Below are 15,746 nucleotides of genomic sequence, written 5' to 3'. Positions count from 1 at the left end.
CTCTATCCAAAGGAGGCTCAAAGCGGGTTACACTCGCCTTCCCTTTCCTCTCCCCACAACAGACACCCTGTGAGGTGGGTGAGGCTGAGAGAGCCCTGATATCACTGCTCAGTCAGAACAGCTTGACCAGCGCAGTGGCGAGCCCAAGGTCACCCAGCTGGCTGCCTGTGGGGGAGCACAGAATCAAACCCGGCTTGCCAGATTAGAGGTCTACACTCCTAACCACTACAACAAGCTGGCTTTAATAAAAGGAGACTTGCTTCTGACTTCTTTGGACTGCTCTTTTTGAGTGTGGTTACTGCTCCAAGCCTTGCCTTTTTTCCTCCAGCCTTTCTAGAAAAAGTAATATGAATGAGATGCAGATCGATTTTGGGCAGGAAACTGCTCTTGAAACGCTGTCAGAATGTTGTTGCCCTCGACAACAATCTCATTTCTGGTTACCCGCAAGCTCCTCACAGGCTGGTATGTTGTAATTATCTTCAGCAAGATGTCCATCGGCTACTCACAAATTGCCATTTGTGGTGGAAGGCAACCATAGTCTGCTCAAATGGCCTCAATCTATAACTGAAATGTGTGTGTGTGTGTGTGGGGGGGGTGTCTGTATGTGTGTAGAGTTAGATTCAAGTGGGTAGCCATGTTGGTCTGAAGTAGCACAATGAAATCAGAGTCCACTGCATGCACTCGAAAGCTCACACCTTGAATAAATCTTTGTTGGTTGTGCATAAAGTGTGATTCAGTTGCAGCTGACTCATGGCGACCCCATGGGGTCTTCAAGTCAAGAGGCAAGTAGAGGTAGTTTGCCATTGCCTTCCTCTAATGATCTTGGGATTCCTTGGCAGTCCCTTATCCAATTGTTGAAGTGACTGGGGCAGTCCCTGCTTAGCTTCTGCAATCTGACGAGATCATGCAGGTCAAGGCTACCTAAAATGTACCAAATGTACAAAGAGACGAGCTTTTGGGAGGCCTTATAAATGACCAGATTGGAATGTCTCACGAGACGAGCTTTTGGGAGGCCTTATAAATGACCAGATTGGAAGCATTACTGGAACCCTCTGCTGAAAGCAGGAGGCCTTATTTTCCTGCTTCTACAATCAGGGTCACACTGTGTACAAAAGCAAAACTTAAAAACGGAAGCCATTTGATGTCTTTCACTAAGACAAAATAACCCAACACATTATGCAAGAGCTTGAGTTCTCCGGAAAGCTTTATCAGGTTGGATGTTTAAAAAATAAAAGGGGGGGGGGAGAGATATAAGGGTCATACATTTAAATGTAACTTATTGTTACATTTTGAAGCTGATGGCATTTGGCTTCTTCCCAGCATGACAAGACTTTAACTTAATACTAGCTGTTCATATCCTGTGCTCACTAAAACCCACAAAGCATCCTCCACAGAAGGCAGGCAGAAAGGTCTGGGGGCCCTGCCCTGAAGACCCACCCACTGAACCAACTCCTTTTACATCCAACACAATGAAGATGGAGACCTTGAAGAACTGTATTTCTGTGTGTTTTTACTTAACTTTCGTTAACACGGCCACAAGGTTTCTGTTAGATTCTGGCTGTAGGGCAATAGGGCTACCTACTATATTCTTCTTTTGTTGCGAAGTGCCAGGAAGAAGTATCATTCTGTGCCCAAAGCTGGATCCACAGCCTGTACAATGAAAGCAAGATGGTCTGAAATGTATAAAGTAACATAAGCACCACTTCTCAGTCTATGCGGCTGAGATTTCCTAGATCTGTTTCTAGGGCAATAGGAACAATGAGGCTTCAGGCCTCCTTCATTCAATGTCTATGCCGAACCCTCTCAGCACAGAAACATGAAACACAAAGCTGCCTTATACTGAATCAAACCCTTGGTTTATCAAAGATGTTGGGGACTGAACGCGGGACCTTCTGCATGCCAAGCAGATGCTCAGTCACTGAGACTCAACCCTCCCCATCATCTCTATCTCTTATATAATAAAAATGTGATGGGTACTTTCAACGACATGCCACAATTCTGACTGGTCCTTGGGGGGAGGGCCCTCTCCCCAAGGGCCACTCAAGGGAGCTGGCATGCCAACAGAAAGAGCCATTTTTGAATCGGGCTTCACCACTGTGTCCTCCTCCCTGCTCTCCCCCTCCCTCCATACTCTTGCAGGGAAACCTGGTGGACAGGGAGCCCCTTCTAGCCCCTTTTAAGGTGGGCTTTCCCTCCGGGTTCTTCAATAAAATCTCTTTCTAGCCATGCAGTTCCCTGGTATTCACAATTTCTACTGGCAGGGAACCCCTTGACCTATCTGCAAAGCAAACTTCTGGCTCTTGCTCTAGGCCACAGACTGAGTTCATTCAAGGATGGGCCAAGACTTCAGGCCAATGGTGGAGGATCTGCTTTGCAATCAGAACTTCCAAGGTCCACTCCCTGGTATTCCCATTTAGCAAATGAAGTGAAAGATTTCTGCCAAGCCTCTCCTAGGACAGTTCACACATGACAAGTCCTCATGGCTGCCACAAGAACTTTGAAGAAGTGTCCATGCATACGAAAGCTTATGCCCAGAGTGAAAACTTAAAGGCGCCACTGGGCTTAAGATTTGTTCGACAAGAACTTGGATCACTCTAGCATCGGGAGTTCTGTTCTGTTGTTCACAGGACCACAACCCAGGAAGGTGCCATGTTTAGATTAGGATTTGGGAGACCCAGGTTTGAGTCCCACTCTGCTGTGGCATAAGCTGCTTTGCATTCCCACTAGGAAGAAAGGCAGAATATAAAATGATTTTTAAAAATTAAACATTGTCATGGCATCATATGTGGAGAAGGGTCTTCAACACACACACACACACACACAGTTTTCCCTGCCTGACATGGCTCCAGATAACTACTTGTTCCACTGGGAGACTTACATGTAAATATGACTGTCTTTGATAAACCAATTAAACAGGAGTCCATGAGTCCCTTAAATACTAAGAACATTTAATGTTGCATAAGCCTTTGTGAGTCAGAGCTCACTTCAGCAGACAACTCACAAAAGCCTAGACTGGAATAAATGTTGGTGGACAAGGGACCTTTCAGGGCAGTCCTGGGCCTTACTAATCTACTCAGAGAATCCCAGGGATTCCTTGAAATGGTGGGGAACCAATTATCCTGGAGAAAGAGTGACACACTTAAACGGAACTATTTATTAGGCAGGGGTGTCAAAGGCACACATTCCTTTTCTTTTTAAAGGTTACTTATCCTCTGCCAGGGTTTTCGGGTTCCAGTTTCGGAGATTGTTGGCAGAGCTTCGATAAGCAAAAGGAGCACAGTACCAGATTGCTTAAAAGAACAAAATGCACTGCCGGACGATCGCCCTCCCTGCCGCCGCCGGTACGCAGCCTGAAAAAGGTTGCAGACCACTGATCTAATCCAACCCCCTGCTCAACACAGGATCAGCCCAAAGCATCCTAAAGTTTATTACAAGCATAGTTATTAAAAAAAAACATTTTGAAGGACAAATAAAGCTAGTTTTCAAATGCTTATTTTAAAAAGCATTCAGTTCCTCATTCTGAAAAATGATATATATTGCACTGGACAGACTGCACCATGACCTAAGGTAGCCAACTCTGGTTTGGGAAATTCTGGGAGGCTGGGGGACGGTGGAGCCTAGGGAGGGTGGGTTGGGGGGCCAGAGGGCACCTTCTAAACCAGTGGTTCTCAACCTTTCTAATGCTGCAACCCTTTAATCCCAACCCTCATGTTGTGGTGACCCTCAACCATAAGATTATGCAAGGGTTCTTTCACAGAAATTAAACCGAAACTGACCAATGGTGTGAAGATCCATGGTTCATGACTGTATATAAACTGGGTTTTTTTCAAGGGTTTCTCAGTTCAGTTCTGCCTCTTGTCCCACCATGCCCATCTCACTATTTTCCATTGCTCCAGACAGACAAACACTCTATCTCGATCAACCCTGCAAGGCTGTTGTGTGGATGGCAACCCCCCTCCGGCCAAGCTGCTTGCCCTGCCGCAACCCCTGTGAAAGGGCTGTTCAACCCCCAAAGGGGTCCCGACCCCCAGGTTGAGAACCACTGCTCTAAAGCAACTATTTTGTCCAGCTGAACTGGTCTGTATAGTCTGGAGATCAGCTGTAATTTTGGGAGATCTCCAAGTCCCACTGGGGTGGAGGAGGGTGGTTAGCAACCCTACTCTGAGCTGTTAGCGAATGGCAGGCATACAATATGCAACCTCTTGTTGACTTTAATGAGATTTAAGTGGCCCGAGTACACTGCATTGGGGCTCTGCTCGATTACACAGTGGCTGCCCTTTGGCTGCATCCTTTGCCCCAGCCAGGCCGAAAAACCTTCACCAATGATAGTCTTTGATCTCAGGGAAAGTAGGAAGGCCTCTTCCATTCCTGCTCTGAGTGGGTGTGAGCGTGTTAAATGGGGTCATGTGTCAGGGTTCACCGATGGCCCTGGATTGCTCTAATTGACTCCAGAAAATGGGTCCCTGTGCTTACTTTTGTGATTTTGTTTCCTTCACCTCCCCTCCATCCCAAATTCCTCCTGAACAGGTTCCTCTTGAAGCTGGATAGTCTCAGTTGGGGAAAAATTGCTTCCTCTTACCTCATGGTTTTTCCTCCTTTTTCATAGCAACTCATGAGAGGCATGTTTATTTTATCTGGACACATTCAGAAAGGGTACAGAAGAAGGGTTGAATTAGGGTGGCCAGACTTGAATGGGAAATTCCTGGAGATTTGTGGGTGGGGCCTAGAGAGGGCAGGGCTTGGAGAGGGGAGAGTGCGCAGTTGTGTGTATATTATTGTTGTTGTTGTTGTTATCATTATTATTAATAATAATAATAACCAGCTCGTGGTGGGTTACAAAATAAAATAAATCAATACAATCCCCTAAAAAGGTTGGGGACCACTGTTATAGAAGACACACGAGAATGCACTCAGAGCGGACAATAGTAAGCATGGGATTTTGGGAAATAAATATTTTGCTCAGAAGGGGGGCTCCAAGAGAGAGAGATCTGGAAGCATTTTACCCTAGTAGGAGGCTCTTCTTTGAATTCCTTTTACCACCTTATAGTCCTTATTGCAAGATCCTATCAGTGCATTTTAATACCAGACCACCAAAAATGCCCCCAAGAGGGGTTGAAATATTTTTGGTCCTTTGTATTAGGTCACTTTATCTACATGTCGGTATGTATTGGATCTGTGCAATAGGGTACGATTAACACCCTTATATTTTATACTCACAACAACCCTGTGGGGTGGATGGGACTGAGAGAGAGAGAGAGAGAGAGAGAGAGAGAGAGAGAGAGAGAGAGAGAGAGAATGTGATTGGTCCAAGTTCACCCATTAGCTATCAGGGCAAACTGGGGGATCCGAGTCACAATCTCCTCAGACCTAGTTCCGTGCTGGGAACCCTGTTCCACCTAGGATTCTTCTCCACGACGGAAAAGAGTATCAAAAGAAGAGCCCAAGCAAACTGTGGGAGAGGATAGAGGGGTGTAAAAGGAAAGATATCTGAGATGATCATTTAGTCCCCACAATCAAACTGCCTTTTTATAAGTTTTATGGCATCCGGCCCTCTCAATTCCTGGCAAATAGATGGGGAAGAAATGGAGATAGTGACAGATTTTATTTTCCAGGGCTCCAAGATTACTGCAGATGGGGACTGCAGCAAAGAAATTAAAAGATGCTTGCTCCTGGGGAGGAAAGCTATGGCAAATCTAGACAGCATCCTAAAAAGCAGAGACATCACCCTGCCAACAAAAGTGCGTTTAGTCAAGGCTATGGTCTTCCCAGTTGCAATGTATGGCTGCGAAAGTTGGACCATAAGGAAGGCTGAGCGTCAAAGAATTGAGGCTTTTGAACTCTGGTGCTGGAGAAGACTCTTGCGAGTCCCTTGGACTGCAAGGCGAACAAACCGGTCAGTCCTAGAGGAGATCAGCCCTGACTGCTCTTTAGAAGGCCAGATCCTGAAGATGAATCTCAAATACTTTGGCCACCTCATGAGAAGGAAGGACTCCCTGGAGAAGAGCCTAATGCTGGGAGCGATCGAGGGCAAAAGAAGAAGGGGACGACAGAGAATGAGGTGGCTGGATGGAGTCACTGAAGCAGTAGGTGCAAACGTAAATGGACTCCGGGGAATGGTAGAGGACAGGAAGGCCTGGAGGATCATTGTCCATGGGGTCGCGATGGGTCGGACACGACTTCGCACATAACAATAATAACAAATCAAACTGCGGCCCTCCTGATGTCCATGGACTACAATTCCCATGAGCCCCTGCCATCAAATGCTGGCAGGGGCTCATGGGAATTGTAGTCCATGGACATCTGGAGGGCGCCGACTACCTCTGCTTTATCCAGACTAATTGACAGACAGCTTGGCCTTGGGGGCAGACTAGGAAGCTAACATGGCTCTGGATAATTGTAGTCCATGGGAATTGTAGTCCATGGACATCTGGAGGGCCACAGTTTGACTACCCCTGCACTGGGGGAAGGGCTAGGCGTACTAGTAGACCACTGGTTTTGCATGCCAGGTCCCAGCTTCAATTCCCAGCATCTCCAGCTAAAAGAAGCCAGAGGGCAGGTGATGTGAAGCCCCCATTCTGATCTGGTTGGACCAATGGACCGATTCAGTATAAGGCAACTACAATGCCTCAATGTGCTTATTCACTCATCCCCAAGACTAGCCCTGTGATCCTGGGCCCTACTCAATAGAACCTACCTCACAGGGTTGTTGGGAGGATGAAATAGAGCAGAAGATCCGTGTGCTTTGGCTTGGGGTCCATACTGAGTTAAACAAAGAATAAAATAAATGAATAACGGGCGGCGTCAGGACGGATGAGTGGAATTTGATCAAAGGGAGAAATCAGCAGGCGATACGATCGTTGCCGATCCGGACTGGGAATCTGCCCTGGCTGCAGGAGGGTGTGGCGGGGATGCCATCGCCCGGGAGCTAGACTGGGGGATGGGGGCAGACGGGGGGGGTGGAGAGCCAGGCTGCCCAATGGGTGGGCGACGGGGAGGGGGAGCGCGCGCGCGCGCGCGAGCAGTCTTGGAGGCGTCGTGAGCGCCCACGTTACCTGCGCGCCGCCCGGCCCGCCCGGTCCTCGGCCGCGAGCGCCGCTGTCAGAGAGGCTGGGCCGAGCGAGCGAGCGAGCGGGCGAGGCCAAGCCGGCCAGGAGCCGAACCTTCCCCCGCGCAGCGCTCCTCCCCGCCTGCGGCTGCGCCCAGCCCGGCTGCCGCGGCCATGAGCGACAACATCCCCCTGCAGCCGGTCAGGCAGAAGAAGCGCATGGACAACAAGCGCCGCGGCGGGTGAGCCGGACCCTCCCTCCCTCCCTCCTCGCTGGGTGGCTGCGGGCGCGGCCGGGCTCGGCCGGATCCCCCCGCCGGTCTGCCCGCCTGCCTGTCTTCCTCCTTGCGTCGCCTGCGCTGGCCGCCGCTGAGAGGCTGTGCCCGGCCGCGCCATCGCCAACCTGGGCGGCCCCCTCCCCGGCGCGCGGCGTTCCCGTGTCTGGCGCCCAAGGCGCGGCGCTTGCTCTCTGCCCCCGGCGGCGCACGCCTCGCCCCGGCCCTTTCGGCTGCCCCGGCCCGGGCGGCTCATCGCGGGAGGGGAGGGGAGGCGGGGAGAAGAATCAGTGGCTCCCCCAGCCGCGCGCCCTGGGACCAGGCCCCCTCTCGACCTGCCATGTCCGGGGAGGGCTCCGCCGCCTCCCCCCTTGCCAAGGGTGCCCGGGCGGGGAGAGCGGACAGGTTGCTCCTGACGCCATTGTCGTGGCACGCCCAGGCGCCCTGGCTGGGGAAGAGGGAAGGCGGGCCCGGCCGGGGATGAGCAGGGACGCCGTGCCCGGGAGGTGGGTGTGGGTATGTGTGTGGGGGAGAGCCCCTTCCTCCTCCTCCTCCTTCTCCTCCTCCCCGGGAGGGCCGGCCGCTGCCCCTGTGGGAACACCCGAGCCGAGAAAGCCAGAGCCGGGTCCTCCTCCGCCGGGATGGCTCCTTGGCCGCTTAAGGAATGGCGGGGTCTGCCCATGGGGAGGCAAATTCAGAGGGCCTTCCCGTCCCCCGTCCAGGGGGGTTGTTTTGTCAGTGACTAACTGGGGCAGCGACAAGCCCCTGTCTGGAAGGCCATGGCCTGCAGGGGTAGTCAACCTGTGCTCTTTCAGATGTTCATGGACTACAATTCCCATGAGCCTCTGCCAGCAAATGCTGGCAGGGGCTCATGGGAATTGTAGTCCGTGGACATGTGGAGGACCACAGGTTGACTACCCCTGAGGGACCTGGACCTAGAGTGACCAGGCCCCCGACCTGGAGTTTTGGCCATCCCCATTGGCAAGTCTAATGAAATCCAGTGAATAAAAAGGCAGTGATTTCCTGAACCCTTTGGCAGCCGCTCTTGCTTGCCCCTGATGTGGTACAGCTACCGCCCTGCTGACTTCAGCACCTTAAGAGTCCCAGAGAAGCAGCCAGAGAGAACCAGAGTGGTGTTGTGTAGTGGTGAAGAGCAGCAGCTGGGTTTGATTCCCCCACTCCTCCACATGCAGCCAGCCGGGTGACCCTGGACCTCTCACAGTTCTCTTAGGGATGCTTTCACAGAGCAGTTCTCTTAGAGCTCTCCCAGTCCCAACTACCTCATAGGGTGTTTGTTGTGGGGAGAGGAAAGGGAAAGTGGTTGTAAGCCGCTTTGGGACTCCTTCGGGTAGTGAAAGTCAGGGTCCAAAAAAAGCCCAGCTCTTTTTCTTCATCTCTATCCACATTCACCAAAAACAAATAGGTGATGGTCCAATCTAGCCAGATGTTGGCAACTGAGCAGGCTGGTTAACTGGTTAATGCTGGGGAAGTAATTAAGGATGCCCAGCGTTGCTGCCCTGAGGCAGACCATGGCAAACCAGCTTTTTTTGGATTTTGACTTGAAAAGGCCTATGGGGTCCCCATAAGCGGGCTGTGACGTGATGCTCCTTTACTCACACTATAGCATCACTAGCGATTGGTCAGTGTGTTTAACCCGATTGGATTTGTACTTTACACGGTTGACGTTTGCCCTCCCCTTCGTGGCTTCTTGACCCTGTGGTTGATTTTGCTTTTTGTGCCTCATGTCCCCTCCATGCCTCTGAGGCTGTAGTCCACAAATGCTTCTGTGGGTTGGAAATGCTATCCTTTTAGATACCCTGAGATCCTTGTTTATTTCCATCTCACCTGGGCGGAAGCTGTACTTCAGGAGCAATGAGTGAAATGCATGTATCTCCTGTGAGGCACTCCTTTCTTTATCTTGCCTTGGGAAGTGCACTCCAGGTTTGTTTGCCAGCGTGAAGGGGGGGGAGGAGAATATGTGAGGCTTAACTCTTCCTGTGCCTGTGGATTCTGTCTTGGAAATGCTCCACCAGGCACTTAAATTTATGTCTGTTTATGGAACTGTCCATAGGGTTTTCATGGCAAAGATACTGGAGTGTTTTGCCATTTCCTTCTCCAGTGGATCACCTTTTGTCAGAGCTCTCAGCTATGACCTGTCCGTCTTGGGTGGCCCTGCACGGCATAGCTCATAGCTTCATTGAACTACGCAAGCCCCCTTGCCACAACAAGGCAGCGATCCTTGAAGGGGGTTATGACGGCTAGTATGCATTATATATTTTAGGAGCATAGTAATGGCATTGGCCCTGTCACTTTGTTGAAGACTACATAGGGCAGGGGTAGTCAAACTGCGGCCCTCCAGATGTCCATGGACTACAGTTCCCAGGAGCCCTTGCCAGGGAATTGTAGTCCATGGACATCTAGAGGGCCGCAGTTTGACTACCCCTGACATAGGGCTTGATTTTGACTGCACAGGTTGCTGGAATCTGCGCCTCTTGTATTCCTTGTCCCCAAGAAATATTATGGGTGAAACCCACTCCCCTGACCTAGGCATCCCTGGCAAGCCTGATCTCATCAGATCTTGGCTGACCAGGAGCTGAACCTTCCCCCGCTAGGTAGGTTGCAGTCAGCACTGGGAAAGGAGACCATTAAGGAATTCCAGGGTTATAATGCGGAGCCACCCCTGTATGCCTGTTGCCTTGAAAACCCCACAGAGTGGCCATAAGTCAGCTGTGACTTGACAGCAAAAAAGGAAGAGGAAAGACGTATCAAAGGGATGACAGAATAGCTGAGTTGGGCACAAGCTTTCGTGTGCATGCACACTTCAGGGAGAAATGGGTATGCACACGTAAGCTTACACCTTGAATAAAATAGTGTGCAAGAAGAAGCAGCCTTTCAGATTGTACCCTACCATGTCAGGCTGTCCTCCTGACACTTTTCTAGAGATGTGGCAAAGAGATTATCTCAATAAATATGCTGGTTTACCAGATGTTTGGCAGTTTTTGTGCCAGCCCTGAGAAGGCAGCAAGCATCAGGATCTTCTTGCCTTCCTGCTGAGCTGTCTTTGGCTTCGTGCAGTTTAAAAACTGGCACAGGCCAATCTGACTGCAAATGATGCTAGCAATGGCTCATGAACCCAACTATTGGCCACAGGTCCTAATTCAGAATCCGCACATCCCTTTGTAAACATTTGTGCTGCCGTGTTTTCAGCACTTTGCTATATGGCCCGTCCAGGCTGTTTTCGAGTCAGACTGCCAGAAGAGTAATGATTTCTTTAGGGTTTTCAGGACCCAAGCACATGGATTCGGAATCACTTTTATTAGTGGAGATGCTGAATGAATAATGCATGCATAGAGCGACTCTTTTGTCAAGGGGCAACTTGTAGAACAATGGACACATTTTTTTTTCAGGAAGGGGGAGAAATATCCTGGTCTCAGCACAGTTTTGAGTCCAGGGCCTAGTCTGCACACATAGGATAATGCACTTTCAATGTGCTTTGGCCGCTGGATTTTCCTGTGCAGAACAGGATAATCTACTTCTAAAGTGCATTGAAAGTGCATTATCTATTGTGTGCAGAATAGGCCCAGGTGAAGCTCTTCTTGGCTTCTTGACAGGTGGACTGAAAAAGCTCAGAGACATTAACGTGGGCAGGGCTGGGTGTGATGGATCAATGTTATGACTCAATACATGATGTATGTTAGGTCAGTCCTGTAGGACATCTTTGGGAGTGAGAGTGTCTGAGTGGCAAAACATCTCCTTTGCATGCAGGAAGTCCCAAGTTCAATCCCAGCCATCTCCAACCAAAAGGATTGTATAGCAAGGGACGTGAAACATCTGAACAGACATTACTGACTTTGAAAGACCAGCAGTCTGACTCTGCATTGTGGAAATTCACATGTTTATATGCAAAGAGCTGCTCATTGCAGTGGGGTTGTGGCTCAGGGGTAGGATATCCGTTTTGGCATACTGAAGCTCCCAGGTTCAATCCTCAGCATCTACCTGTCAGAGCAGACAGGACTCGACTAGATGGAGTGATGGTCCAGCTCAGGTTAGGGCAGCACTACCTGTTCATCTGACCCACCAATAAGAAATGCAGCCTCTTAGTCATATATCATAGCTTGCAGGGAGCTTGACGGCTTTATGTTTTTGTAGTTCTGGAAACCTACAGACACAGGAGCTCTGGCTGGCCAGCGTATATGACTAGTGGGGGCATGCTAGCCATAAAAGATGTATAGACTTGTTGGGCAGCAATGAATCTTGTCCCTGTTGAGAGCCCAAAACAGCCCTGGGAAGATATAAAACACTGGCAGTGCTATCGTGGTGGCTATTTAGCTAGTTATGTGGTAGTGGCCAAACATTAAATGCAAAACTAATAACTATGGGGCTGCTTCTCCCTGCATGCTCCCCAAAGGGCATTAAGATGGAGCCAGCAAAATTGGCTCAGGATCCCCAACCCAAAGGAGATCAGATTGGCCTCCTCCAGAACCAGGGTGTTTTTAGCCCTGGCCCCGGCATGGGACAACGCTCTCCCAAATGAGATCAGAGCCCTGGAGGATCTTGAACGGTTCCGCAGGACTTGTAAAACAGAGTTGTTCTGCCAGGCCTTCAGTTGAGTCCTAAACCAACATGAATTATACTGACCTGCCTGTCATAGCCTCGAGTTATACGCTATTTGGGGCTATTAGGATTTTCCTACCTCCTCTCTTCTTACTTTCCAAGGTAATTCAGAATTAGGCAATCAATTATTTAATTATTTAACTATATATATATATGTATGTATGTATGTATGTATGTATGTATGTATGTATGTTTTATTATGATGCAGTCTTCCCAGAGTCTAGAGCTGCCTTTCTCATCCTTTTGACCATGGAGGAGCCCCTGAAATAATTTTTCAGACTGTGAGGAGCCCTAGAAGTTAGGTCAGCTTGCCTCACCCCCAGGAGTCACATCACTATCCACCCCCTCCTTTTGCTCCCCCCCCCTGCCTTTACTACTTCTCTGGTGGCTGGGAAGAAGAACTGGAGCTGAGCTTGTGTTTTTGTAAACTACACTGAATTCCAAGGGACTGATTAGCTGTTTTGACTAAGAATTATCATTGGCTGTATTTGGTTGTGACATAGTCTACTGATGTAACAGAATTGATTTTTGCTATATATACCCTGTCATGTAAGGCAGTGGTCCCCAACCTTTTTGAGGCTGGGGACCGGCAGGGCAACTGCCAGCCTGCGCATGCTGTGCATGTACGGCCGTGCCGCGCATGCGCAATTCCGGCTGCGCATGGCACATATGCGCATGCGCGGCTCGGCTCGGCCACGCATGTGCGATGCGTGGGCGTGGCCCTGATTCCCTCTCCCCCCCTCCCACAGTAAGAAGCTTCCCGAGCCGCAAGCTTGTGGCCTGGGAAGTTTTTTACTGCGGGGAGAGGGAGCTGCGGCCCGGCGCCATGGCCTTCACGGCCCGGCACCGGGCCGCGGGTTGGGGACCACTGATGTAAGGAAATCATAGACTGCGGAAGAGTGCTTGCACTTGAAAGCTCACACCCAGAATAAATCTTTGTTGGTCTTAAAGGTGCTACTGGAATTTGATTTTATTGTGGAGGTGAGAAGACAGCCCAGTCACACACACCCCAATACCATGTTACTTCAGAGCTCCTCCAGACCCCCAGGGGGAGTCCCTGGTTGGGAATCTCTGATCTAGAGAGTGGGAAACAAGTACAATTATAAATACATAAATAAATGTGGCCAAGAATTCCCCTTTCGAGACAGTTGTAAACACCTAAGAGCAATCATTCGTAACCGTTCCTAAACCAATTCACATTCCTTGGCTGTTGTTGCTTTCTTTTCCACAATTACTTCTGGAGGTTCTTTGCTGCTGTTACATGGCTTGCCCTGTTAGTAGAGCTTGCAGCCATTACCCTGATCTAACCTTCGCTCCAGAGCTCTATTAGAGTCGAGAGAGTCACTTTGCTCAACTGAATGTCACAGAAGTGGCATTCCTGTAACCATCTGGAGCTGTTGACAGCACAGAGCAAAGCTGTCAGGCTGGTTGTGGCAACAGGGCATTCTATAGTGGCCTTCTCTCCTCTTTAACCACGCTCATTTCATGTCTTTTAAGGATTTTATTTCTGGCAGAGTTCAGAATCTCAGGCTTGTTATGGTTTGCAAGGCTGGTGTCAGAGTGACATGACTTATTCCCTCCTCCCTTTTGCATTTAGTGTGGAAGTCTGAATGCATGTCCAGGAGAGCAGGTCTACTCAAAAGTAGGCCCCATTTTATTCAGTAGGATTTCATTCCAGCAAAGTATTTTTCAGATTGCAGCCCAAGAATCTATCCAGATATAATGTGGGTTCTACACATTATATAACCCACACCTCCTCCAATTTCATCCTCTCCTAACACTAGAAGGTATAGTTTGCATCACAAAGGTTCCAGGTCTAGGAGAGCCAGCTTGGTATAGTGGTTGAGAGCAGCAGCCTCTAATCTGGAGAACCAGGTTTGATTTCCCACTCCTCCTCCATTTGCAGCCAGCTGGATGACTTTTGGTTAGTCACAGTTCTCTTAGGGCTGTTCTTGAAGCTCTCAGCCCCACCTACCTTCAGGGTGTCTATTTTGAGGAGAGGACGAGAAGGCAGTTTTAAGCCACTTTGAGACTTGAGTAGTGAATAGGATATAAAAGGCAACTCTTCTTCTACATGGTAATTTTGACGGAAACATTATTTTATTTGCTTCATATATAAGGGCCTTTTCGCACAGGGATCTTTGTTGCAAATTGTTTGCGGAATGAAAAATCGCCATTTAAAATAGTGGAATTCGTCGTTATGCATACCTGCCTTTGTAGTGGAATCAGTTGCGTTTTTTAGCGTTTCCCACAGGCTTCCGGTCTCGGCAGAAATCGCTAGAAAGGAAGCGCTATTGCCAAGCTCGTCCCGCCCCTGGCCGTCAAGCAGCCAATGGCCAGCCGTTAGCATGCTCCCAAACAGCCCCTTTCCCTTTAAGAAAGGTTTAAAAAAAAAAAAAACGACCCATAGCAACGAATCTAGGTAGATTCGTTGCTACGGAGAGACCCATCCAGCTGCCTAATGTGAGCTGTCGTTTGATTGTATGATCGTTTGCACGCTGCCTCAAGTGATAAAAAAAAAAATCCCCCCCCCCCTTCTCACGGGCCCGGTTTTCGGCTGAATTTATTTGTAAAAAATAAAGGGACTTTATTTCAGCAAACGGGCTTTTCAGTGGTTTGTGCTTAGTGACTAAAGGTGAAGGACTGAAGCCAGGGAAGCCTCTAAACAGAAAGAGGCTCGCCGGTGCGTTTATCCCCGCTCGCTCGGAGAAAAAAAAATGGCGATCGCTTCGCCGGAAGTTTGGAGGAGAGAGCCAGGGGGAGGGACTTTGAAGAACCAGCAACAATGGTAACGCACAGGTCTTTAGCGCTACTGTTGCAGATTGGTTGCAGGAGTGTATCGCTATCCGAAGGGTGAATCACTTTTCTGGATTCCCCTGAAAGCGCCACAACGAAGCGCTTTTTGCTGATTGGTTTAAGGATTGTTGCAGATTGTCTACGACGTCGTGGGTTATGGCAAATTAGTAGCGTTTCCAAATAGCAACCATTCTGCTACTTTGAAGCCGTGCGAAATGGCCCTAAAATTTGTTTTCTTACTGAGACGCGACTGAGCACAAAACAGAAAAACAATTCCATCAGAAAGCACGCAACATTGAATAAGCAATGTAGTAGGACTGAGATTACAGAGCTGAGCTGCTTCCGCATCAGGATAATTTTCTGTGGGTATCTGGTAGATGTGATACTGGTTGAAATTGGGAAAGAGATTCCAGACACACTAATCCCTTTACTCTCCATTCTATCCATGAATTCTCTTTCACACCTTATGTGCATTGAAGCCTATTCCCTGCTGGGTTCTCATGGGACCCTCAGGATTCTTAACTTACCCTGTTTTGATTTCTTTAATTTTGAGCAGCATGAGTAAAGCTGCGTAGAAATAACACAATACCTTAATTTTTTGAAGTCCTCAAATTTGTAGACTCCTCCAACAGCCCACTCCTTCCTCCCTAAAAGAGCTCTCCGTGATTCTTTTCTAAAAAAACAAACAAACATGAGTAACACTGAACACACAATACTTAAAAAAAACCCTACAAGTATTTGCAGATTATTCCCCCCCCCCTCCAAAAAGAAGGCAGGTTGAGGTGTGAGTGATTCTATTCTATTTTTGTTGGGGGTTTGTTTTTAAACACAACCATGAGTTGTGCTGCAGAACAAAGTTGAAGTCTAGGGCACCTTTAAGACCAACTAAATTTTATTCTGGGCATAAGCTTTCATGTTCATGTACCCTTCTTTAGGTACCAGTGCTGGTAATGCTGGTTAGGAATAATGCAATGCCTTCACAGCTTTAAAAAAAAACAAACTACAAAAATCCCCTC

The 15,746-nt window shown here is 49.0% G+C and overlaps 1 protein-coding gene and 1 long non-coding RNA gene across 2 annotated transcripts in view; one reads left to right on the top strand and one right to left on the bottom strand.

The window, feature by feature from the left end:
- Positions 1-1,532: 1,532 nt before the first annotated feature.
- LOC143836392 (uncharacterized) lies at positions 1,533-7,164 on the bottom strand. Its single transcript, XR_013230599.1, has 3 exons — positions 7,053-7,164; positions 6,695-6,759; positions 1,533-1,650 (listed from the first exon to the last, which is right to left on the bottom strand). It is a non-coding gene; the product is annotated as an uncharacterized LOC143836392 (long non-coding RNA).
- Positions 7,072-15,746, top strand: part of ATP9A (ATPase phospholipid transporting 9A (putative)) — a 110,487-nt gene continuing 101,812 nt past the window's right edge. The window contains exon 1 of the mRNA XM_077335637.1: positions 7,072-7,287. Coding sequence (XP_077191752.1) covers positions 7,220-7,287 — 68 coding nt within the window. The 5' untranslated portion in view covers positions 7,072-7,219. The remainder of the gene's footprint in view (positions 7,288-15,746) is intronic.

The sequence above is a fragment of the Paroedura picta genome, chromosome 4, assembly GCF_049243985.1.
Source record: "Paroedura picta isolate Pp20150507F chromosome 4, Ppicta_v3.0, whole genome shotgun sequence".
In the NCBI taxonomy this organism is placed as follows: Eukaryota; Metazoa; Chordata; class Lepidosauria; order Squamata; family Gekkonidae; genus Paroedura; species Paroedura picta.
Note: the sequence above shows the minus strand (reverse complement) of the source record. Positions and strands in the feature narration are given on the sequence as shown.